General features: G+C 41.2%; 1 protein-coding gene across 1 annotated transcript in view; it reads right to left on the reverse strand.

The window, feature by feature from the left end:
• Nucleotides 1–18,055: 18,055 nt before the first annotated feature.
• Nucleotides 18,056–26,640, reverse strand: part of LOC137356741 (14-3-3 protein theta-like) — a 33,896-nt gene continuing 25,311 nt past the window's right edge. Inside the window, exons 4-6 of the mRNA XM_068022475.1 lie at nt 23,354–23,514; nt 19,356–19,451; nt 18,056–19,121 (exon numbers count right to left, since the gene is read on the reverse strand). Coding sequence (XP_067878576.1) covers nt 19,056–19,121; nt 19,356–19,451; nt 23,354–23,514 — 323 coding nt within the window. The 3' untranslated portion in view covers nt 18,056–19,055. The remainder of the gene's footprint in view (nt 19,122–19,355; nt 19,452–23,353; nt 23,515–26,640) is intronic.

Raw genomic sequence — 26,640 nt, forward strand, 5'->3', positions numbered from 1 at the left:
TGAATACCCCACTATCAACATCCTGGGGGTTACCATTGACCAGAAACTGAACTGGAGTAACCATATAAATATCATGGCTGCAAGAGCAGGTCACAGGTTAGGAATCCTGTAAAGAGTAACTCACCTCCTGAATCCCCGAGGCCTGTCCACCATCTACAAGGCACAAGTCAGAAGTGTGATGGAATACTCTCCACTTGCCTGGATGGGTGCAGCTCCAAAAACACTCAAGAAGCTGGACACCATCCAGGACAAAGCAGCCTGCTTGATTGGCACCCCATCCACTACTAACGCAGTGGCAGCAGTGTGTACCATCTACAAGATGCACTGCAGCAATGCATCAAGGCTCCTTAGACAGCACCATCGAAACCCGCGACCTCTACCACCCAGAAGGACAAAGGCAGCAGATGCATGGGAACACCACCCTTCCAAGTTCCCTTCCAAGCCACACACCATCCTGACTTGGAACTATATTACCATCTCTTCACTGTTGCTGGGTTAAAATCCTGGAACTCCCTTCCGAACAGCACTATGGGTGTACCCCACACGGACTGCAGCAGTTCAAGAAGGCAGTTCACCACCAAGGGCAATTAGGGATAGGCAATAAATGTTGGCCTAGCAAGCGACGCCTACATCCCATGAACAAATAAAAAAAACATCCATCTATCTGTGTCATGTCTATAAATGGTGGTGTGATGGTCATGTTAGAGAATATTAATGTGACAGTCCTGCAGTAAGTAGCCTCAAGACTGTCACATGCAGCACACAATTGTAGCAGATTTTGAACTGTTATACTCCCCGTCTCTAATATGTCAACAATGGCTCAGCAGTAGCATTCTCACTTTAACTAATTCAAGGTCATTTGTTGTCTTTCATGCTCAAGACAGGGAGATATGGGAGCAATTGTAAGCATTTCTGTACCCGCTGCAAAACCACCAAACCTGGGCATCAATTGGTTCTGAAATTGATAGGAAATTTGCTGCTGAAACATTTGTGAAGGAAAAATTTACCGAAGGGTAAAAACCATACACTTTCAAAATAAGATGAACAAATTGTGGTCTTACCTGACAGGAATGGATTTTAAATTAACAGTGATGATATTAATGATTTCTGCTTGTTAACAGATTTTCAACTCCTAACAAAAAATTTGGTGAAATTTTGTAGATTCACAGATCATGTTTGGAAAATTGGAAGTCAAAGTGAAGCTGAAATTTATTTGCCAAAAATTTATTGAATTAGGAGCTTTGTGCACCGGGAACAGTAGCATAGTGTCAACGTTAGTGAATGTGTAAAACAGAGGATTGGGGCTAATACATGGAACCATGTGTTAAAATCCCATCATGGCAGCTGATAAAATCTGGAATAAAAAGCTAGTCTCAGTAACGGCTGTCATGAAATTACTGGAATGTCGTAAAAACCCATCTGGTTCACTAATGTCCTTTAGGGAAGGAAATCTGCCGTCCTTACCTGGTCTGGCCTACATGTGACTCCACACCCTCAGTACTGTGATTGACTTGTAAATGCCTTCTTAAATGGCCTGGCAAGGCACTCAGTTGTATCAAACTGCTACAAAAAAGTCAAATAAAAAAAAAACCTGACGGACCACCCGGCATCGACCTTGCCACCGGAAACGGCAAATGCACACCCTGCCCAATCAACCCTGCAAAGTCCTTCTCACTAACATCTGGGGGACTTGTGCCAAAATTGGGAGCGAGTCCCACAGAGTAGTCAAGTCTGACATAGTCATACTCACCGAATCATATCTTACAGCCAAAGTCCCAAACTCCTCCATCACCATTGCTGGCTATGTCCTGTCCCACTGGCAGCACAGACCCACCAGAGGTTGCGGCAGTGTGGTATACAAACAGGAGGGAACAACTGAAGTCCTCAACATTGACTTCGGACCCCATGAAGTCTCATGGTATCAAGTCAAACATGGGCAAGGAAACCTCCTGATTACCAACTACTGCCCTCCCTCAGCTGATGAATCAGTACTCCTCCATATTGAACACCACTTGGAAGAAGCACTGAGGGCAAAGGCACAGAATGTACTGCGGGTGTCCTGAAGGACATACCTGCCAGACTGGGCCTGCAGGAGGTGGTGAGAGTGCCAACAAGATGGAAAAATCAACTTAACCTCGTCCTCCCTAATCTATTTGTCGCAGATGTATCCCTCCATGACAGTATTGTAGGAGTGACCACTGCATAGACCTTGTGGAACCAGAGTTCCGTCTTTGCACTGAGCACACCGTCCATTGTGGTGTGTGGCACTACCACTGTGCTAAATGGGATAGAATCAGAATTGATCTAGCAGCTCAAAACTGGGAATCCATGATGAGCTATGGGCCATCAGCAGTAGCAGAATTGTATTCAACGACAATCTGTAATTTCATGGTCCAGCGTATCACTCACACCACCATTACCATTAAGCCAGGCGACCAACCCTAGTACAATTAGGAGTGCTGGAGAGCATGCCAGGAGCAGCACCAGGCTTATCTATAAATCAGATGCCAACCCAGTGAAGATACCACATAGGACCTCATGCACACTAAACAGCAGGAGCTGCATGCTATAGATAGAGCTGTGAAACCACAACCAACGAATCAGATCAAAGCTCTGCAGTCCTGTTACATCCAGTCATGAATGGTGGTGGACAATGGAGGCTCCACAAACATCCCCATCCTCAATGATGGGGGAGCCCAGCACGAGTGCAAAAGACAAGGCTGAAACATTTACAACTATCTTCAGTTAGGAGTGCCGAGTGGGTCATCCATCTTGGCCTCCTCCTGAGATCCCACTATCACAGATGCCAGTCTTCAGCCAATTTGATTCATTCCATGTGATAACAAGAAATGGCTTAAGGCACTGGATACAGCAAAGGCTATGGTCCCTGACAACATCTCAGATGTAGTACTGAAGACTTGTGCTCCAGAACTAGCAGCACCCCTAGCCAAGCTGTTCCAGTACAGCTACAACCTTGGCATCTATTTGACAAGGCAAAAAATTACCCAGACATTTCCTGTCCACAAAAAGCAGGACAAATCCAATCCGACAATTACGTCTCATCAGTCTACTCTCAATCGTTGGCAAAGTGATTGAAGCTGTCGTTGACATTGCTATCAAGCAATACTTACTCAGCAATAACCTGCGCACCCATGCTTAGTTTGGGTTCCACAGGGCCACTCGGTTCCAGACCTCCTTACTGCCTTGTTCCAAACATGGACAAAAGAACTGAATTCCAGAGGTGAGGTGAGAGTGACTGCCCTTGAAATCAAGGCAGCATTTGACCAATTGTGGCATCGAGGAGCCCTAGCAAAACTGGAGTCAATGGGAATCGGGGGAAAACTCTCCACTGGTTGGAGTCATATCCAGCACAAAGGAAGTGGTTTTGGTTGTTGGAGGTCAATCATCTCAGCCCCAGGACATCACTGCAGGAGTTCCCCAAGGCAATGTCCTAGCCATCTTCAGCTGCTTCATCAATGACCTTCCCTCCAACCCAAGGTCAGAAGTGGGAATGGTCACTGATGATTACACGGTATTCAGTACCATTTGCAAGTCCTGAAACAGTCCGTGCCCGCATGCAGTAAGACGTGGACAATAATCAGGCTTAGGCTGATAAGTGGCAAGTAACATTCATGCCATACAAGTGCCAGGCAATGACTGTCTCCAACAAGAGAGAATCTAACCATCTCCCCATGTTGTTCAATGACAATACCATTGCTGAAGCTTCCACCATCAACATCCTGGGGGTTAACATTGACCAGAAACCTAACCAGACCAGCCACATAAATACTGTGATTACAAGAGCAGGTCAAAGGCTAGGAATTCTGCAATGAGTAACTAACTTCCTGACTCCCCAAAGCCAGTCCTCCATCAATAAGGCAGAAGTCAGGAGTCTGATAGAATACTCCCCAATTGCCTAAATAAGTGCAGCTCCAACAAGAGTCAAGAAGCTCGGCCCCATCCAGGACAAAGCAACCCGCTTGATCGGCACCCTATCAACCACTCGGGTGGCAGCAGCCTGTGCCATCTACAAGATGCACTGTAGCAACTCATCAAGGCTCCTTCAACAGCAGCTTCCAAACCATTGATCTCTACCACCTAGAAGAACAGGGGCAGCAGACACATGGGAACACCACCACCTGCATGTTCCCCTTCAAGTTTCACATCTTCCTGACTTGGAACTATATCACTGTTCCTTCACTGTTGCTGGGGCAAAATTCTTGAACTCCCTTCCTTCCAGCAGTGTGGGTATACCCGCACCACATGGTCTGCAGTGGTTCAAGAGGGAAGCTGACCACCACCTTCTCAAGGGCAATTAGGGATGGGCAATAAATGCTGGCCTTGCCAGTGATGCTCACATTCCAAGAACAAATATAAAAATGTTTTATATCAAGTAAAATCAATGGCAAGTTTAAGAAATTACTGTTAAATGCACAAAGGCTGAGAAAAATGTCTGAGATCTCAAATCTGCGTGAGGCTGACTGACACTGGTTAGCTCTTTTCACAGAAAGGGCTGAAGAGATGTTGAGCCCTTTCATTCCAGTCCAAGTCCCAATCCAGAGACTTGAGCACAAATTCTAGGTTGATACTCCAGTGCAGTACTGAGGGAATATTGCTCTGTCAGAGGTGACAACCTTCAAATGAGACATTAAACCAAAGGCAGATTCTTTTGTCTGCCCCCTCAGCTAGTTTTAAAACATTCCATGGCACTACTTTGAAGAGCAGGAGAATTCTCCCCAGTGTCCTGTTCAATAATTATCCCTCAACGAACATTATCCCCTTACTGTTTGTGGGTCTTTACAGCACAAAATTTGGATGCCGCATTTCCTACAATAGTGACTACACTTTTAGCATCAAGACATCTTGAGGTCACAGAAGGCACTATATAAATAACTTTGCTTGACGTGAATACAGTACTTGGTCTTGATGTGTGCACAATACCAAAGGTGAAGCAACTAGAAAATATAGATTAATTTTAAGAGTACATTTTATTTATAATTGGTTTCATATCTGTTGTTGGGGGACATAAAAACAAAAGCATTGGGTGGGGGTGGCAGGGAGAGAGATTCATTCAGATTCACTAGCTTCCGTTATTGGCAACATTGGCTGTTCAGAAACTAATTTGATTCTTTAAAATGTTAATGTGTACAAGTTAGGATTCTTAGGAAATAGACAATTATCTGCAATAGGCAGCTTAGCAGAATACCTGGAGAAGATAGTTACTGTAGCACCATGAACACCTGTGCTACAAAAAGCTTCTTTTGGTATTACGGTATGCATCAATTCAGTTCAGATCTCAGCTCCATTTCCGTTTCTGAAGTTGATAACTAACTCTGTGGTAAGCAGGACTGTAGTCTTATTTCCATCAAAAGTCACATAGATCATCAGAGTAAGAAAACATTTCTGAAATTATTTTAACACATCATGGACTGACTGATGAATCTTTCTTTGTAAGTTTTTGTACTCAATGTGTTGTGCTTTTTGGCTGCTATAAAATTGCTTTTGAGAATAAATATTTGTTTTAGCCAGAACAAAATACCCCAAATGTGTTGGAGCAAAGAGCACACCATGGAATGAACAAGGATCAAATTGGGAACTGGGTGAATTACAAAAAGAAAACATGTATGTGTGAGAGTGAATTAACAATTCCGTTCAGAATGCAGCAGTAATAGGGAAATGGGTAGAACAAAAAAAGTGCACCTGATAGGAATAGGGTGGCGTAGTGGTTAGCACTGCAGCCTCACAGCTCCAGTGACCAGGTTCAGTTCTGGGTACTGCCTGTGTGGAGTTTGCAAGTTCTCCCTATGACCGCTTGGGTTTCTGCCGGGTGCTCCGGTTTCCTCCCACAGCCAAAGACTTGCAGGTTGATAAGTAAATTGGCCATTGTAAATTGCCCCTAATGTAGGTAGGTGGTAGGAGAATGGTGGGGATGTGGTAGAGAATATGGGATTAATGTAGGATTAGTGTAAATGGGTGGTTGTTGGCTGGCACAGACTTGGTGGGCCAAAGGGCCTGTATCAGTGCTGTATCTCTAAATAAAAATAAATACAGCAGATTTTATTTTTAGTAAGTGAGGTGGAAAGAGAAAATGGCATGGAAGGATTGTAGAACAGAATCTTCTTGTTAAGATTACAAAGTTGAAACATAGATATATAATGTTTAAAAAAAAGGAGAGACTACTGCCTGAGGACGTAAGAAATAGGAGCTGGAGTAGGCTATTTGACCCTTCGCGCCTGCTCGGCCATTCAATAAGATCATGGCTGATCTCCTACCTTAATTCTATATTCTTGCAATAACCCCATATCCCTTAGTACCCAAAAATCTATTCTTTGGTAGAGAATTCCAAAGATTCACAACCCTCTGGAGTGAAGAAATTAAATGGTTAATCCCTTATTCTGAGACTATGATCCCATGTTCAAGATTCTCCAGCCAGTGAAAACATTTGCTCGAAATCTACCATGTCAAGTCCCTTAAAGATTTTATTTGTTTTAATTAAATCACCTCTCATTGTTCCAAACTTCAGAATGCGATGGTCAAATAAGGAGCTTAGGAAAAAGATCTAACATTGAAGCGGGCATGTGTGGTCCGTAAGTATGACAAAGAGAGAGAGAGAGAGAGAAAATAAGGTACAGTTAAGAAAACTATAAGTAAAGCAAATAGGGAACATGAGAATCTCTAAATACTAAAGTGAAATATTATGTAAATAAATCAGTAAGATGATTGCTAAATTTAAGTGGGACCCCTGAGAGGAGAGACAGCTTTTTCAATAGCATCTTTCACAACCTCAGAATGTAGAAAAAGTGCTTCACAGCCAACGAGTGGCTATATGCCAGAAGGCTGGCCAATGTATACCTATTTGTTTAAAAAATGAGACAGTTAATTGCAGGGCAATTAGTATGCCAGCTGTTTTCAGGAAAATTTTGGAATCTAGAAAGATAAAATTGCTGAATAGCTAGATTGCATAAATGGTTAGAAGCAGCCAGAGATTTCAGAATAGAAGACTGTGCTCAATGAACCTGATGAGAGTTCTTTAAGGTGATAGATATCACAGATGGGATAAAATCAGTGGATATGGTGCACGTAATACATTCAGAAAGCCTTGACAGGGTATCACACCAGAGACTAGAAGATGAAAGGTTATGGAATTAGGGGAGGAGTAGCAAATTGGATTAAAAACTGATTAGAAGGGAAGAAGCAGCAAGTTAACTGCATTAAATCAGAATGCCTGTAAGTATGTGTTCCACAGGGTTTTGTTCTGGGACCACTTCTGTTCACTGTATTGTTATGAAAGTAATTCCATTTTTTTATATTTTTGTGAGGACGAGTGTTTTAAAATTGTGTAAATGGATTCCTTTGGAGCACTGAAGTGATTCCATAGATGCTTTTTAAAAAGATTACTGGAAGGACTTTGTTTAAAAACACTTACTGGAAGTCACATGTCTTCAGCTAAGTAAACAGCAAGTGCCTTCTGACTATGGAAGTTTTTTTTTAACAGAGAAGTAATATGTCACGATTTATGGTGGTCAAGAGTTGGTTTCGGTTTGGATATTGTTTTGAGTCAGTTGGGGGTCAGCCGGCTTAGAGATAAGACACCAGTTCATCCTTTCTCCACTTCTCTAAGAAGCCCTGTGAATCCAGTGTGTGATAGCAGAAACCCCTGATGTCACATTTCTCCTGAAAAGCCTGCCAGACTAATTCCCTACGCCGCCTGAAAATAACTGCTCCAGAAAGAGTAGACAGCCTTCTACGCATATTTAGGATGCCAGAAAAAAGGGACAAATGACATCATTCCATAGCTTCTCCTTTTCCTTCAAGAATCAACAAGTATTTGGCCAAAGTATTTTCTTTGGCTTTTTGTAAAAAGACCTCTGCAGAGAAAACCTCTATTTTTTCTTCAACTGGTGTGTGTGTTGAGCTAAGGTAGAAGGGAACGTTTATATTTCAATCCGTGTTAATGCTTTGCATCTTTACTGAATACATTTTGTTTTATAATAAATTGATAATTTTGTTGTTTATTAAAGAAACTTGGTTGGTGGATTTTATTCTGAAATAAAAATAGAGTATATAATTGGCCAGATCGGTAACTGGGTAAATATTTAAATATATGTTGTGACCTGTGGAGAAGTGGAACTAGAGAAAGACAATGCACTCCTCCCGCCTCGGTCGTTTCAATATAATGATTTGGAATTAGGAATAGAAGAAGTGGTGCCCAAATTTTAGATGATACTAAAATAGGAAGCATTGTAAATAAATCTGAGGGACAAAAAGTTGCATGGGCATTTTGAGAAAATGTGGAATTGGGGATAAAGTGGCAGATGGAATTCAATCTCAGTAAATAGGAATAAAGTAATTATTGTGGGGGAATGCTGGTTGCAGAAAGAGAGGCATTTAGGAGTTCAGGTTCACAAGATGTTCCATGCAATACCTCAAGTAGGTAAGGCCATTTATGGCAGGAGATACAAAATACAAAAGTTGAGATCTAAAAGGAATCTATGTAAAATCTTACCATAGCTGGAGTATGAAGTTTTGGGCTTCAATGTCTACAGCTAAGACCAAAGGGAGCACCTCTGCCTCTTAGCTCCAGTTGAGGGTGGCTGCAACGAAACCCATTACATTCAGGATATAGTATCTAGTTCTGGTCAGAAAATATTGTGCCTAGACTCCCAGTTATATTAGTTGCCATCTCAAGCCAACCTGAAGGGCAAAACAGCCTAAAAACATTGCCTTTGTAGATCCTATAGCTAGACATGGAAGCTCCAAGGTATCACCTTGTCTAACTTGACCACCACACCCTCTCGCAAAAGAGCAGAAAAAAATTAGATACTTTCCTATTGTTCTCAAGCTGTGTACTCTAATGAATATACCACTAGATCAGTCAGCCCTCTCCCCAATCTAGTGCAACAAGAGACTCCAAGGCGCAGTTGCTAAAAGTAGATTGAGAAGTGCAGCACTAGGCTGGACTAGTTTCGACATAAGGGAACAAACCTGTAGACCAATTAAAAGACATACTACTCCATCCAACAGGAGCTGTTCAAAGATGAACTCTTAAGAGACAACACTGCTGTTCCAACTAAGGGCAAACCCTAGAGTTATAGAACTTTGACACCAAAGACACAAAACTGCCCTGGATACTGCACTCACTCGAATGCAAGATTTTTCCTATAGATCACACTCATCACCACATCAACAAACTTCAATGAAAGCATGTAGGAAACCCAAGAATAACAGAATGAAAGTTAGGCAAACTCTCAAATTGAAATAAAATGAAGATAACTCAAAGTGAAAACAGAGTTTTCAAACTACTCCATTGTTCAGTGTCAGTTAAATGCTGACAAACATCCAAGACTAGCAGTCTTACACTTTCTGGTTGCACCCCGATCAAGTTATTCTGGGCAACAATCCCAGACAGTATGAAGGTAGTGACCAGGACTGCAATCCTCAGATTTACTTTCTTGACTGAACTTGCCCCCATGGTTGCAAGGAAAAATTAAAATCCACAGACTAGCACATCACTCCTAGATACACCGTATCTTCTCTTCAACTATGGTGAGCCCTACAATTTCCAAAGCATGTGGACAAAATATCTGAGATATATGCCAGAGCATATGTATAGCCTCCACCTAGAATTGGCAAAGTTGAGATCACTTCCTTGAAAGCCCGTAAGTATTCCCTCACAAACCCATAACATCTCTGTACAGGAAGGGACAAGTTACTCCAAAATATAGGAACTGGAAGCAGTAGACCATTCAGCTCCTTGGACCTATACTGCCATCTGCTCCCAGCTGGGCAAAAATTGACCAACAAAAGGCTGGGATAGGTGCAACACATGGTTTTAGCTATTCCTCCTTTCATGGGGGAGGCTGTGTGCATCTACATTGCAGTTTTACAAAATTCAGGAAGAGGGTGGTCATCCATTATGCAGGTTATGAAAAATGTACAACCTCAGCAATATGTAAGCTAGGGTATTGCTGATATTTCCCTATTTAATTTGGAATTTTTTTAATGGATCAAAAGACCAGGGTATGATCATTCCCATTTAGAATTGCTATCCATTTAGAATCTAGAACATCTCCAATTTAGTTTTAAATTAATATTAATTTAGTCATAGATGCCAAATTGGAACTTCACACAGGCAGCAGTTTTGGGGGCTGGTCTGCGTTAGCATGAACTGGGCCCATTTCACCTTAGCACTGCTAATGGAAGTGCTTTTGGCTTTTGTATACCACAGACAGTAATGCTTAAAAATTTATTCCAGATAACTTGCATTAATAGAAGTGTTGGGGAAGAGGAAAATGGATGCCCTTGGTCAGACCCCATCTGGAGTACTGCATTTAGTTCTGGGCAAAACTTAGGAAGGTATATTGGCCGTGGGAGGGGGCGCAATGCAGATTCACCAGAATGGTATCAGAGTTTAAAAGGTTAAATTTTGGCAATAGCTTGCAGAAACTTGGCTTGTATTCCCCCCAAGTTTAGACGATTGAGTGGTGACCAATTTGAGGCGTTTAAAATGATGAAAGGGTAGAAATAGATAATCTAGTACCTCTGTTGGAGGAATTCAGAACAAGAGGCATAATCTTAAAATGAGAGCCAGAGCATTCAGAAGTGAAATCAGGAAGCACTTCTTCAAAGGCTAGTGGAAATGCAGAACTCTTACTAATGCAGAGTGAATGGAGTGGAGGTATAGATCAGCCCCCACATCCAAATCATTGATACATATTGTGAATAGCTGGGGCCCAAACGCTGATCCCTGCAGTACCCAACTAGTCACAGCCTGCCAATGCAAGAATGACCTGTTGATTCCTACTCTCTGCCTGTTAAACAATCTTTAATCCATGCCAGTATATTACCTCCTATCCCATGTGCTTTAATTTTGCGACCCAATCTCCTGTGGGAGACTTTATCAAAAGCCTTCTGAAAATCCAAGTATACCACATCCGACTCCCCTTTATCAATTCTGTTAATAACATCCTCAAAAAACTCCAACAGGTTAATCAAACATGATTTCCCATTCATAAATCCATGTTGACTATGCCCAATCAGATTATTATTCCAAGTGTCCCTTTATCATCCTGGTAAACCTGCTGCTTTAACACCTCCTCTGTACCCACTCAGGATCGGAAAGTGGTCTGATGAGGTGCCGCTATGTTAAAGCAGCAGCGTCAAAGAGAAGTTCCCTGATGAGGACTTTCCGTACTTTGGCCTTCGCTCTTAAACGGGCAAGGTTGAACAACCTGCCCCCTGATCTTGTGTGGAGGAAAATTCCTTCTTCTGAAGACTTGAACACATGTGAGCTGCAGGGAGAAGACTAACACCTTCTGCACTTCCGGGGCCCGTATCCCTCTATTCCTTCCTATTCATGTATTTGTCAAGATGTCTCTTAAACATCGCTATCGTATCTGCTTCCACCACCTCCCGTGGCAGCAAGTTCCAGGCACTCACCACCCTCTGTGTAAAGAACTTGCCTCGCACATCCCCTCTAAACTTTGCCCATTGCACCTTAAACCTATGTCCCCTAGTAACTGACTCTTCCACCCTGGGAAAAAGCTTCTGACTATCCACTCTGTCCATGCCGCTCATAACTTTGTAAACCTCCATCATGTCGCCCCTCCACCTCCATCGTTCCAGTGAAAACAATCCGGGTTTTCCAACCTCTCCTCAGAGCTAATGCCCTCTAGACCAGGCAACATCCTGGTAAACCTCCTCTGTACCCTCTCCAAAGCCTCCACGTCCTTCTGGTAGTGTGGCGACCAGAATTGCACGCAATATTCTAAGTGTGGCCTAACTAAGGTTCTGTACAGCTGCAACATGACTTGCCAATTTTTATACTCTATGCCCCAACCGATGAAGGCAAGCATGCTGTATGCCTTCTTGACTACATTATCCACCTGCGTTGCCACTTTGTGACCTGTGGACCTGCATGCCCAGATCGCTCTGCTTGTCAATACTCCTAAGGGTTCTCCATTTACTGTACACCTCCCACCTGCATTAGATCTTCCAAAATGCATTACCTCACAGTTGTCTGGATTAAACTCCATCTGCCATTTCTCCGCCCAAGTCTCCAACTGATCTATATCCTGCTGTATCCTCCGACAATCCTCATCACTATCCGCAACTCCACCAACCTTTGTGTCGTCTGCAAACTTACTTATCAGACCAGCTACATTTTCCTCCAAATCATTTATTTATACTACAAACAGCAAAGGTCCCAGCACTGATCCCTGCAGTCACATCCCTCCATTCAGAAAAACACCCATCCACTGCTACCACTGATACCATGCCTTTTAAGATCTCGGTTTGCCCCAAAGTGCTTTACAACCAATGATGTACTTTCAGAAGTGTAGTCACTTCTGTAATGTAGGGAACATAGGGTACAACTGCAGCTCAAGTTACAAGTCACATGCAACTACTGGTTTTCATAATCGACTTATCAGGATCTTTTAAGGCTGGGTCAACTTGCACTAGTTTTCTAGTGCTTGCTGAATACAGGTACATCAAAAAACAAGCATGGGAAAGTAAAAAAAGGAACAAGGAGCAACTTTCAATGAGACAACTGAATAGTTATGCTTCATACTGGTTTTGTACAATGTGGCTTTGCTATGTAACTGCTGAACATAATTAGATTTTTAAATGACTGACAAGTCAATAAGTGTTTGTGAATTGCAGAATGCCTATAAGAGTATCACTATTACATACAAAAAGGTAGAGGATTTTTACTGCCTTTAATTTGAAGAGGCCTGTTTAAAAATAAAAGCACTTTAAAGCAATTTAATTAGTAAATCCTCCAACACATAGCACTGGAATAATACTTAGTGAAATGATAGCATCAACTGTTAGATTTATCCTGTACAGATAGTTGACGGATTACTAGGATGGAGATTTAAGAAAGATTCAAGGACCCATACAAGATGTGTAGGTTGCATGTCAACTGGGCTGGGACCAATGTCCTTGCAGGGAGGTTAACTGGTGCTATGGGGGATGGTTTAAACTAATTTGGCAAGGGGAGGGCATCAGGAAGAATAATAATTGAGGAGATAGATGATAGAGAACTAGGAGAGAAGCAGCACTAGAATGACACACAGGTGAATTGCAAAACAAAGATGCATTTAGAATGCACGTGCGGAAAAGCACATAGTATGATAGCTAAGGCTGGCGAACTGAAGGCACGAGTACCACATGGGATTATGATATAGTTGCAATAAGACTTGGCTCAAAGAAGGGGAGCTAAGGGCACTTCATATATTCAGGGAAGATAGGGGAGCAAGGCAGTATTAATCAAAGATACCATTATAGCACCAGAAAAGGATGATATACCTGAGGCGCAAAAGACAATCTATTTGGTTAGAATTACAGTTAGAGAAGCTATTATACTACTGGTGTTTCCTAAAAGCCAAGGTTCTAATCTTTTTGCTTCTGTGGCAGCTCCCCCCCCCACCCCCAGTGTTAGAAAAACTTCATTGAATCCATAACACAAGTTTGTTTAAACTTTATACTATTAAATGTATTCATTATTTTTCTTTTTCTAACAACTTGACTGCCATCTTCCAGTCTTTCTACTTCTTGGGCTGAGGGATTCTATTTTCTCCACACTCTGACCAGACACATCTCAAATAATTACTCTGCAATTTGCAAGTTCTTTGTACTTTAAGCGAGCATTTTTAAAAACGTATATATTGTAAAAATATGGTACTGGACACATTTCTAACTCCCAATGGGACAGCAGACAACAACTCAGTTGCAACTTTCTCACTCCTGTAAATTTGCTCATGGAATTACAAAATCAGAATATGCTTAGACAATACCCACATTTGTGATTAAATACAGTCGCACAGCAATTGTAAAATGTTCTGTCTTGGCCAATGCTTTTCCAATCAAATGGCACCTGCATAGACTGACTACAAAGAAAAACATATTCAAAATTTCAGGCTCTTGTACAATGGCTGTAACCATCCAGCACAGGTCTAACACTCGTCAGCTACTGCTTTATGAACATAATAAAAATTTTATAAAGACAAGATTTGTTATGCAGCTTTTTTTTTGGAGAATGCAACACCAAGGGGATGTTTGAGATTAGGAAATGAGTTTTTAATATATGCACATCAAGTTAAATGATCACGTTCTAGTCTGTTATTGGAAAGCTCTGGGTGCAGAATGGTGTTTCATCCCACAAACACTAACATCCTGACCACCCAGTTTTCTGACATCCCTCTAGCTTCTGGATCTCTAGGATCAAGATCAGAAATGCCACAACCAATTGGGCAGAATAATTTCATGGTAATTTTAAAGATTATCAAGACATAACAAGTGAAGAGACAATTAATAGCAGAGAATGGGGGTAGTGGGAAGAGAGTTAAATCACATGCACGCAGTGGAACTAAGGAAATAAAAAATCACAAGTGCAAGAAAAACACAGACACCGTGAATTGTGTCAAACCAGTTGGCAAAATCACATCACTGGAAAAACAAGGGATAAAGCTTCAAGTCACAACCCTTCTCTCTCTGGGGCCAATTGTTAATACTGTTACCTTCTACGCACTGCACCCGAACACCAACTGTTGCCTGCCCATCGCGTACAGACCGGCTTCCCCTCCCCTCCACCTTGCTGTCTCCACGCTTTAACTAAAACCTATTTGAACATAGAAACCCACCTCATTCCTTTGATTGAGGTGGTGTATTGGGCACCACTTCTCTCGACTGAGTGGTCTATAATCACATCAATCCTGTTTTCTCTACAGTTTCTGGTTATTTTTGGCAGACCTCTTGAAACCTTCTTGCTGATCCCAGACCCTGGTTGAGAACCCCTTTTATAGATTACCAAATAACAGGAAAGAAATGGCAGCGATACAAGAAATTCAGAGTAGTGATAATTGAGAATTCAATCATCCTCATATAGACTAGAAACTTAAACATAAAGGGAACAGATGGGGAAGAATTCCTGAAATGTGCAAAAGAACTTCCTTATCAGTATGCTTCCAGCCCAATGAGAAATGAAGCAGTGGTGGATCTAGTTGAGGGGAACAAAGTGGAGCAAGCAGACTATGCCTCAGTAAGAGCATTTGGCAAAGATGATATTACATTTAGATTGGTTGTGGAAAAGGCCATGGATTAAATCAAAAAATATTCAACTGCAGGAGGACTGACTTCCATGAGGTGAAAAGGCCCTGCATTAGAAGCAATTTGGTAGGTTAAACAATTAAGAGCAGCTATCTTGTGTAGAGGTACATAACCACCCACGATGGGGGAAAGGAAATAATCCACAGCTAGAGGTTCTTGGAACAGAAAAGGGAAGCCTGTTACATTCATGGTTCATAATTCATTAGAGAAATAATTTAAACAAAGATGCAGATTTTGCTCAATGAAGGAATGACATTTGCTATTCATTTCAGTGACAGCTACCCATAGATTTTTTTTTTGCAAGTTCAGAGATTTTTTAATCTGGTTTCTTTTCTGACAGCGCCCTCTACAGAGAATCTGTGACATCTGAATAGAACAAACTGAGGCTATTTAACTAGATTGAAATTCCTCACTGATTATAGTCTAAACCAAGAACTGTAAAGCAGGGAATTAAAATTAGATTTAAATGTACAGAAAGCAAAAGATTGGGAAATACAGATGGACATGGAAAGAGAAAGATATTTAAATCTCTAGCACTAAATTTTCCTGAAAGAATGGGATTCCACATTTACAAAATTAATTTCAGTGCAACAGGTGCAGTTCAGCAGTAATCCCATTAAAACTCATGAATACACCAGCCCTTTTTCAACTGTAGTGTTGAATTAGTGGCCAAGTAACACAAGTTCACACCTATTCCAATACTGAGTGCACCTCTTCTACAGCAGGGTATCTGATTTTAAGTGGAAATCCAGAAGTTGCCCTTACCCATGTGCACACTCCAGAAGTTTCTGCCAGAACTCCGAATAACAGTGCTGAGAGCCTCACTGAAGTTATTCAAAGTAAGGATGGGGCTGATGTGAGACAAGGACATCTTTCTCTAGAAAGAGGACATGGTCGAGGTACCAGATGAGCACTTTGGCAGCATCCTCTTCAGTGCAGAAAAATGCAATGTCATGGCAAAGGAAAAGGATGTAGTCAAGAAATTGGATAAGATAATATAAATGGGAGATACTTAAAGGGTTAGCAGCACACCAAGTAGAAAAGTCACCTAGTCTGAATAGGATGCATCCAAATTGCTGTGGGAAAGGTGGAAATTGCCTGGCTCTGGCAATAATCTGCCAATTTGCTTTAGATTGGAGTGATGCCAGCAGACTGGTTTGTAAATGTTTCACTTTGTTTGAACAGGGGTGTAAAGAGGGATAAAACCCAGGAGGGTGGTCAACTCTTGGACACTAAACCCTGACAAAACTGTCTTTGGAAAAATATGGGTTAATGAAAGCCAGCATGGATTTAGTAGACAAATTATGTTTGATTAACAGAGGGTGGATGCAAGTAGCACATCTGGTGTACAAGTTTTCAAAAGATGTTTGATAACAAGTCTAATCTCTGGTATTTAAAACTGAAGCCCATGGGATTAAAGGGCAGTGGCTGCATGAATATGTAATGGCTAAGATACAGAAAGCTGAGTAATGGTAAATGGTTCAAAAATCATGAATGGTTTTGAAAAAAAAGAGAAACTGTTTCCAGTAGCAAAAGGGTTAGTAACCAAGAGGACAGATTTAAAAGGTAATTGGCAAAAAGTAATTTTGAGGGAATTTTCCTCAAGTTGAGAATGTGGAACGCACTGCCTGAAAAAGAGTAGTGAAAACAGATTTAACGGTAGTGTTCAAATGGCTTTGGGTACATGCATAAAATGGGAAAATTTTGCTGGGCAATGAAGAGCCAGGGAATGGAACTAATTGGATAACTTTCTTAAACAGCCACAAAGGCATTTTGAGCTGAAAAGACTAGTCGTAAGGGAGGCCAATATATACTGAGAACTAGAAAGCAAGTTCACTTTTATGCAGCACCTTCCAGATGCTCAGGACAAAGTGCATCACACCCAATGTAGCACTTGTGACGAGTTATTGTTGTAATGTAGGGAATTACAGCAACCACTTTGAATACAGTTAGGTCCCACAAAAAGCACCGATAAGTAATCAAAACATAGGGAGAACATCCTTGCTTTTGAATACCACACAATCCATCCAAGCCAGCATGCCATTGTCTCGAATGTTAGATCAAAAGGATGACATCTATGACAATGACTGCAGCACTCAGTATTGGACTGAAATATCAATGAGGTCAAGTGGCTCAAACGCAACTTGACTGATGACAGTACTACTCTTGGCTGACACTAGTTGGCATATGCGGTCTTGATTGCCCACAGGAAATTAGCTTTTGGGGCAATAGGGGCAAGACAAGAGGAATCCATGACAAGAATTCAGGTCTGAAGGAAATTAAAGTTAAATTCATTTGCTTTGAAAGACTTCTCTAAATTAACAAAAGATAATGAAGGGAATTGATTCAGATTAATGGCTGATGAAAAGAGTTGAAATACATGATAGTGGGTTAGTTTACAATTCACTGTTCAGGTGGAAAAATGAAGTTCCGAGAGAAATCCACAAACTGAAAGCATAATTGTCTGCAAGAGGTAATTTAGGTCCTTTTCTAGAGAAGGAATTGATACACGAAAGGTAAAAGTGTAGGATTGATCTACAGGTGGGGGCGGGGGGGGGGGGGGGGGACGCAACAGATTTGTTTGGACTCAAGTTGCGAAAAAATCTTCATATTTACACGTGAACATTAAGGTCAGGAAAGACCTTCTGGTCCATCTCACTTGTCCCTCGTGCTATGCCATGCTCCTCACCCAGTCATGTAATCTCCTGAGATGTGAAATGCCTGATAAAACCAGGCCAATTACAAGAAAAAAAAACTTTTGGAAATTCTTTCCAGCCCTCTTAGGAAAAACCTCCTTATAAAAAATTCAATGTAGTATTAACTACACTGTTTAGTATGTTTAAGTTTTCATAAACTAAATAGATTGTACCACTGTCCACATCATAATCTGCATTGCTACTGGCAATAAGTATACAAGAATCTCAGATTTGTTAAACAAGCAATATATGGTTTACAAAATGTCATTTATTTCATGTTACATAGGGCATTAACATTTCCACAAGGCTTTTTGGGGATTATGATAAATGATTAGCAATTATAGTGGTCCAACTCTCACTAAACACCCCCTTACATGTGCACAAACCTGTACAGAAATACTATGCTTTTAAAAAAAAAAGATATTGGGCACAATCTGAAGAAAGTTGTGTTTCCCATTCCAGTGTATCAAAAAGTCATGCATGTGACTTATGCACAAGCACAACTTCAAACTTTAGCAGAAACATGCTGTAACAGTACACAAATGAATACCATAACGACATGGACAGGTGCGCATTTCATTTTTTTTTAAAAAGTGAAGATTCACAATTCCAAAATCACAAGGTACTTTTTTCAACTTGATTGTACATTTTTTAAATGCCTTCAGCCTCAATTTTACAAAACATCATTTTATTGCAGAACAGAAGGCCAGACTTCCTGTAAAATAGAGGCATGTGTGCAACAGCTACTTTGCTTTATTATACCAAGTTGCTGGTAATAGTAAATGCATTTCACCAAGGGGAATAGAGGGAATGAGTAGACAATGCACACAAGCCAATACCAGCAGGATAACTTAATATGGAAAGGTTGGAGCAAGCAAAAAAAATTTGCAATATAACCCAATTACTGTCAAGTGCAGCAAATTTCTACCAATTATGTTCACAATACAAACACTGCAAGTATTTCTTTTATAATAAAGATTCTCACCTCTACTTTTATTGGGAGGTTACTCAAGTTATAAATTTAAACTATATACTCGTCTACAGCAGTAACCGCACACCAGGAAGGCAGACAACCATCAACACAAACCAAGGAATGGACTTCTTTTAAAGCAGTGGTGTGTGTTTTTATAAAGACTAAATTGGGGATTTTCCATACATAGCTATTCAGTACAGTACTGATGAGTTTTCATTGCTATAGGAATTGAGTGGAGCCGTGTAAAGATTTTGGGGATTGGACCCTATGCGCACTTAGTTTTCTCCAGGCTCAGCTGCACTGGATTCACACTCATCTGGTGCACTCTCAGTTGACCATAACTAGGGAGAGAGAGAGAAAAAAAAAAAGTTACTTCTTATTTGAAATATTCTAAACTAATACAATTCCAAAACAGTACAATATTAAGTTGCAACACATCTCCCATTTGACAAATTCAATACCAGCATGCATCTGAATAAGTCAGTTTATAGTCAAGAAATTTCATGCTGTAAAACTGGTTGATTTTGAAGATTAAAGCTACACAATTATGAAAAAGAAAAAATTGAAAAACTTACTGTAAGGTTGTCTCTAAGCAACTGCATAATGAGGGTGCTGTCTTTATAGCTGTCATCTTGGACAACATCCAGCTCCTGAATAGCCTGATCAAACGCCTAGTAAGCAGGAACAGTAAAACAAGGATGTTAAAGAAAAAAAAATGAAATGCTATTGCTAGTCAATTGAGATTAGTACCATTTCTAACCAATGACATGGGGGGGGGGGGGGGGGGGGAGGGAAAAGAGAAAGAGAAGAGAAAGGGGGGGGGGAGGGGAAGAGGAGAAGGGGGGGGAAGGGGAAGAAGAGGAGGGGGGGGAAGAAAAAAAAAAGAGTGGGGGGGGGGGAGGAAAGAGAAAAGAAAGAGAGAAAAGAGAGGAGAGAAAAGAAACCCGACATGACTTCAGACAGCTAGGTAAGAAGCTGAATCAAGTTGACAATTTGCATCAGATATCAATTAACCACATGTCACATCAGGTCTGCCCAACATTGTCAAACTGAATATAATTTACTAATGCAAGTTCTTTTAATTTGCTTATAACAATGAAGGGTATCGTGTTGACACCAAATTGAGGGTGCTGTCAAGTGTTTGTACTCTAGCACCAAGATCCAGGAAGACAATGTGGCCATTCATAGTAGGAAGAGTAAAGAAAGACCACACATTCCTTGGAAATTAAGAAAATAAGTGGGCTACAGTGAGGGCATTGAAGTACTGGAGAAAATGGAAAAAGATTGAATGTTAGTAGAGAAACAGCACAAGATTGAGCAGGCTGGGGTTCTACAGTTTCCACTTATGGACTAATTCCCAAGGGAGCATAAAAGATAGCTACTAAAGGATCAAAAAAAAAAAAAAAAACTTTGCAAGAACCTCTTTTGTGGAATGCACAACCACATTGAGTGGTTGAAGCAGATACCACTGATACATCTAGAATGGAGAATTGTAAATAAGGGAGGGATTTGGGGGGGCAGGGGGGAAAATGGGTATTGAGCAGGGAGGAAGCTTGGCATATAAACTATGCTCAGTTGGGGTGAATGGCTTGTTCTGTGCTATCTACAAGGGTTGTTCCTTATTACATGATTATACACACTTCTACAGTTCAAAGCATTTACAATTTAAAATATAAACTGCTCAAATTCCAGAATTTAACTTAATACTTCCTTAAAATAAGGATTACTTAAAATCAGTTATTTTGAGCAACAGGTTTTTCCAATTTGGCAGACAAGCCAACATTGGAAACAAGCAAGTCACTGGATGGACATTGTACACAATATTGAATGCCAGAGGGAAGAGACAGGCTGGTGGAATGAGATAGTAGCAGCAATGTTATCTTTAAAAATTCATGCTGGTCAAAAAAGTCAATAATTATGGTTCAAGTCCACTCAGTTTCGATGGAGGTTCTGGTGATCAATGTTATGAGACGTATCAGGAGGGATTAGTACTTTGGCTGAAGTTACTCCTAAAAGTTCTGCAGCTCAGTTTCAGCTTCAAATTCTTTGAGCTCCACCAAATGTTCTTCCTCTTTACTCAAACGTCAAGTTGCTATCACAGGATCCCAATTTCTCAATTAATTAAACCATGGAGAATTTAGTTTTGGCTTAATGACCAACCACCCTTGAAAGTTTTGTAAATTGAGCATCCATCAGCTGAAGCTTAAAAGTGGCACTCCGAATGTGGTCAAGTTCCACATTTGATATACCAAACATTTCAGGATGTGCAGTGTAGTTGTGCTTAGTGATTTGCGTGCTTCTACCCAGAGTTCAAAATTCTGTCTAAAGAGGATATGCACTCCTGAAAAAAAAAAAGTCAAGAGTAATCCAGGACTGATGACTGAAAAAGGTAAGTGATTGCTTCATGAAAGGTGACAAGTACTTCTGAAACATCTTGGCCACTTTTCCCAATGGAGTGGAAGCTTCTCAGATCTGCTCATATGGGCACAAAGTAACAACTTCCTAGCTCCATTCTTCACCAATGCACTGTCAAAGGATAGCGTCTACCTGGAATAAACTTCCAGAAAAAGGTCTCTAATCAAGACTGATTAGCAGGTTTTGAAGTAATGCAGTTGATGAAAATTTAATTCATTGGTTCTGCTGACCATCTGGCAGGAATATATTTCCATATTTTGACAATTTGACCTATAGGCTGAAATCATATTTCTTCTGTAATTCTAAAGGCTTTTCTGACCAATTTGTTCTGTAATTTGAAGAGAACATGCTGCATTGAACCATTCAAGCTCTGCTTCAATGCAAGTTAAGATGGGCACAATTTTGGAAGAAAAACAGCACTTTTGAAATCTGACTACTAGTTTCAAAACAGAATCTGGTTTGTAGATACTGATGGCTGCCTGAGTGACTCCATATCCTTCTATTAATTTATTCTGACTTGTACCCAGCCCAGCAGTAATTTCATACTTGTGCCTCAAATGCAGATGTGCATTTTTTAAGAATGAAACTCCCTTCCTTTTCACAAAAGGATACGAAGTACCCCTCGGAAAGCTTCATCCTTTATGATGGGCAACCAGTGTGATGAATTTGTGGCTATTCAAATTGGCAAGGGGGGGGGGAAAATAAAAAGCAATTTCATTTTTCATTCTATCCAACTAATTTTGGAATTTCAGCTGCTCAGACCCCACTGCCCTTCTTACTTTGGTACCACTTGCAAATTTGAGCACGTAACTTTGCATTTCTATCAAAGCTAAATTACAAACAAACAGCGAGATCCAACACCTATTCTTCAGACACCCTTCTCAGTACTTCCCCACCCCCCCCCCCCACAGTAACTGTTTGCTACCATTCAACCAAATTCTTATCTACATCCAAGATTTTTGGGTCCCCACAGCTTAGGACTACTTCTGAAGCTTCACCAAGGTGATTTCTGGAAATCAATATACAAGTATTGTCCAGTTCTGTGCACCATACATTAGGAAGGATGTGAAGGCATTAGAGGGGGTGCAGGAGAGATTTGAGAGAATGGTTCCAGGGATGAGACTTCAGTTACTGGATAGATTGTAGAAGCTGGGGCTGTTTTCCTTGAAGGAGAAAACAGCAAGAGCTTTGATAGAAGTGTTGAAAATCAGGGATCTGGACTGATTAGATCGGGAGAAACTGTTCCCATCAGCCAAAGGATCAAGAATTATTGGATAATTCTGAAAACTTTGCAGGGCTGTTGGGGGGGGGGGGGGGGGGGGGGGGGGGGGGGGGGGGGAGAAAAAAAAGAGCACAGGACTAGGCAAGTTGCTATTGCAGAGAGCTGGCACAGACAATAGGCTGAATGGCCCCCTTCTGTTGCCATTCCATGATTCTACAAGACAAAAGACAGCCCATTTGGGAAGCCCCTTTTAAAGAGGAAAAAGAAATCAAGACATTAATTTTCTGAATCCATTCCAGCAGTCATTATTGCCTAGATAGTCATTTCACACCAATTCTATTGTTTCAGAATGGGAATGATGCAAGACTAGAGAATCCAGAGCAATTAGTCACTTTTTTGGCTATTGACACCAGGTTGACCCATCTAATGGACTCATATCCTCAACAATGGTCAAACCTCAAATTTATTTTCTAATCTTAGCACTGAAACAAAATCTATCCTTGATATTTGTTTGAGCTTTTTAACCTGTCAAGTAGTTTCATCAGAGCCAGGCTGACTAAAGATCAGGATGATTCCAGTTTCAATGGCAACACTATTAAATTTAAGTCATCTCAGCCAGAAAATCAGGGAAGGAAAATAAAGCTAAAGTTCTAAGTGGATCACTATCCAGTTAACCCCTGGTTTCAAGTGCACATATGTTGGTCAGATGCATACAGGGTCAAGCTCAGTTCCAAACTGTTTAATCAATTTACTAGTAGTTACTATTGAGGTTTGCCACTTCGGCAAGATTCTAGACCTCAGCCTTCAGAAAAAAGGGCAATATGCTGGAGGAAATTTTTCAATCATAATTTGCATGCATAGATATGACAATCTGACATGAAGATTTGTTCAATGAATTTTAAGCTTTGTAATTGGAGAAACAAGTGTACAACTTACATCCCTTGCCAGTCTACAAGCACTCTCTGGAGAGTTCAGAATCTCATAGTGGAACACAGAGTGATTAAGGGCAAGACCCAAACGGATAGGATGTGTTGATGGCAGACCCTCACTACTGGTGGAGGCTGCTTGGTAGGCTTCTTGAGAGTTTTGCATTGTTTCTAAAGAAAAAAAAAAGTTTTTAAATTGACTGTTAGTTGACTTGTGAAACACTATCCAGCATTAATTTGTTACAATTGCCAACAGCCCAATTTCCATATCTGCAATTACATGCATTAAAGAAGCTTTGTTAGTACACCACATTCCATTTTGAACGCAATTTATAGCAGTATGGCATTTTAGTGATTGTAATATTACAAATTAATTACTTTAAGCCAAGTACCACTTCAGCCCACTCAAATTCATATCCATGCATTGGCACAGTCCATAGAAGTCCATTGACACAATATGCTCATAGCAGCTGACAACTAGGCAACTCATACCCAAAACAGTTAAGCGTATCCATCCTTTGGGATAGCTACACCCTTGACAAAGTTCTACATTAATGGCCTAATTCCAGAAGGGAAAAAAATGTTAAATAAAACAAAATACTGCAGATGTTGGAAACCTGAAAAAAAACAAGTGCTGGAAATACACTGGTCGGGCAGCATCTGCAGAGATACACAGTTAACGCTTCAGGTCTGTGACTTTTCACCACAACTGGCAAAGATTAGAAATATAATAGGCTTGGAGCAAGTGAAGGGGGTGGGAAGGAAAACAAAAGGGAAGGTCTGTGATAGGGCAGGCAAGAGAGAGATTAAATGACAAATATGCCATGGAACAAAAAGGCAAAGGGAGTAGTAATAGCCATAGCAAGAGAACGCAGTAGTCAAGCGAGTGCATTAATGACAGAATAATGAACAGCTCTGTCTGAAGGGAAAAATATGAAAAGCCACTTAAAGACTCCCATATGGTAAAAACCAAAGTGGCAGTCATGGTCTGAAGTTGAACTCTGTGGGTCCAGAGGGCTGTAGAGTGCCTAATCAGAAGATAAGCTCAAACAGCACCTTGAGGTTCACTGGAACACTGCAGCAGGCAGAGGACAGAAATATGGGCACAAGAGCAGGTGGGGAATTAAAACAGCAAGCAACTAGAAGCTTGGTCATGCTGGTGGACTGAGCAGAGGTATTTTGCCAAGTGTCACCCAATATTGATTTGGTCTCCCAGTGTAGAGGAGACCACATTGTGAGCAGTGAATAAAGTATACTAAATTGAAGTACAAGTAAATTGCTACTTCACCTGGAAGGAGTGTTTGGGGCCTTGGATGGTGAGGAGAGTGAAGGCAAGGCGGCATGTGTTACAACTCCAATTGCATGGTAAGCAGATGAAGTGCCAGGGTGATGGAGAAGTGGACCAGGGAACAGGCCTTTTGGAATGCTGACAGGGGAGGGGGAAGAGAAAGTGTTTGGTGGTGGCATCACACTGGAGGTGGCAGAAGTGGCACAGGATTACCTGTTGAATATGGAGGTTGGTGGGGTGGAGAGAGAGAGGACAAGGGGAACCCTGTCATGGTTCTGAGGGGGAGGGGAAGGAGGGGGGGGGGAGAAATGCAGGAAATGGGTCGAACAGAGTTGAAGGCCCTGCCAACCAGTGAGTAAAACCCTTGGTTGGAGAAAAGAAAAGAGGTACTGTTGAAGGTTCCATCATCAGAACAGATACAATGGAGAATGGAATGGAGTCCTTACAGGAGGCAGGGTGTGAGGAAATGTAGTCCAGGTAGCTGAGTGTCAGTGGGCTTGTAATGATTATTTGACAGCCTATCCCTAGAAATGGAGACAGAAGCCAGAGATGGACTATGCGAAGGAGGAAAAAAGGGTGGAAATTGGAAGCAAATGTGAAGTTCCAGTTCAGGGGCGACAGCAGAAAACAGCACCAATATAGTCATCAAATGAACTGGAAAGAAATTAGGGAGGGGGCCTGGAACAAGTTCCACATAGCTCCCACAAAAAACAGACAAGCATAACTAGGACCCACACATGTACCTATAGCAACACCTTTTATTTGGAGGAAGAGTGGAGTTGGAAAAGTTGTTCAATGTGAGAACAAGTTCAGTCAGGTGGAGGAGTGGTGGAAGGAGACTGGTTGAGCAAGTGAAAGTGAACAGGCCCAAAGTCTATTGAGTTTCTAACCTTTGCCAATTCTGATGAAAGGTCAGACCTGAAATGTTAGTTTTTCCTCTCCAGATGCTGCTAGACCTGCTATGTATTTCCAGCACTCTTGAAAAACTTTGAAATGTTACTTTTGGCATCACAAACATTGCAGAACAGAACATATGAACTAGGAGGCTGCGGGCATTCAGCCCAGAGGCTGCTCGGCTATTTAAGATCATGGCTGATCTGATTGCAGCCTCAGCTCTATTTTCCTGTCTGTCTACTAGAACCTTAGATTCTTGATTGACAAGGGAATCAAAGTCAGCCTTAAAAATAGTCAATGACCCTGCTTCCACTGTTCTTTGGGGAAGAGAATGCCCCACACTAACAAACCTCAAAAAAAAATTCTCATCTTTGTCGACCTTTTTGTATATTTAAAAAATATGTCGTAGTTCCAGTCTCTCCTACATGAACATCCTAACAGCATCCACTCGTCCTCGCAGGATCTTGGTTTCAATAAGATCACCTCATTCTTTAAACTCCAATGCATATAGACCCAACCTTTCCTCAAGATAACCCCTTCATCCCCGAAATCAGATGAGTGAACTTTCTCTGAACTGCTTAGAATACAATTATAGCCCAAGATCCAGATGTGGTCTCACCAACACCCTATACAATTGTAGCAAAACTTTCCTACTTTATATTCATTCCCCAGCAATACAGGCCAACATTCCATTTGCCTTAATTACTTGCTGTATCTGCATACTAATATGCTTCATCTACCAGGACACCCAGATCCCACTATACTGCAGAGTTCTGCAATCTCTCCATTTAAATGTACTGATTTTCTATTCTTCCTGCTAAAGTGGACAAGTTCACATTTTCCCCACATAATACTCCATCTTCCAATTTTTTGGCCCACTCAGAACCCATCGAGATCCCTTTGCAGACTTAGTCCTCATCACAAACTTACTCTTCTACCTATCTTTGTATGGTAGCTAAATTTGGCCCCTTTATCCAAGTCACTGATAGACTGTAAAAATAGTTGAGGCCTCAGCATTAATCCCTATGGCACTCCACTAGTTACAGTTTGCCAACCTGAAATGCCCCATTTATCCCTACTTTGCTTCCTGTGAGCTAACCAATTCTCTATCCATG

Source organism: Heterodontus francisci, chromosome 3, assembly GCF_036365525.1.
Source record: "Heterodontus francisci isolate sHetFra1 chromosome 3, sHetFra1.hap1, whole genome shotgun sequence".
Lineage (NCBI taxonomy): Eukaryota > Metazoa > Chordata > Chondrichthyes > Heterodontiformes > Heterodontidae > Heterodontus > Heterodontus francisci.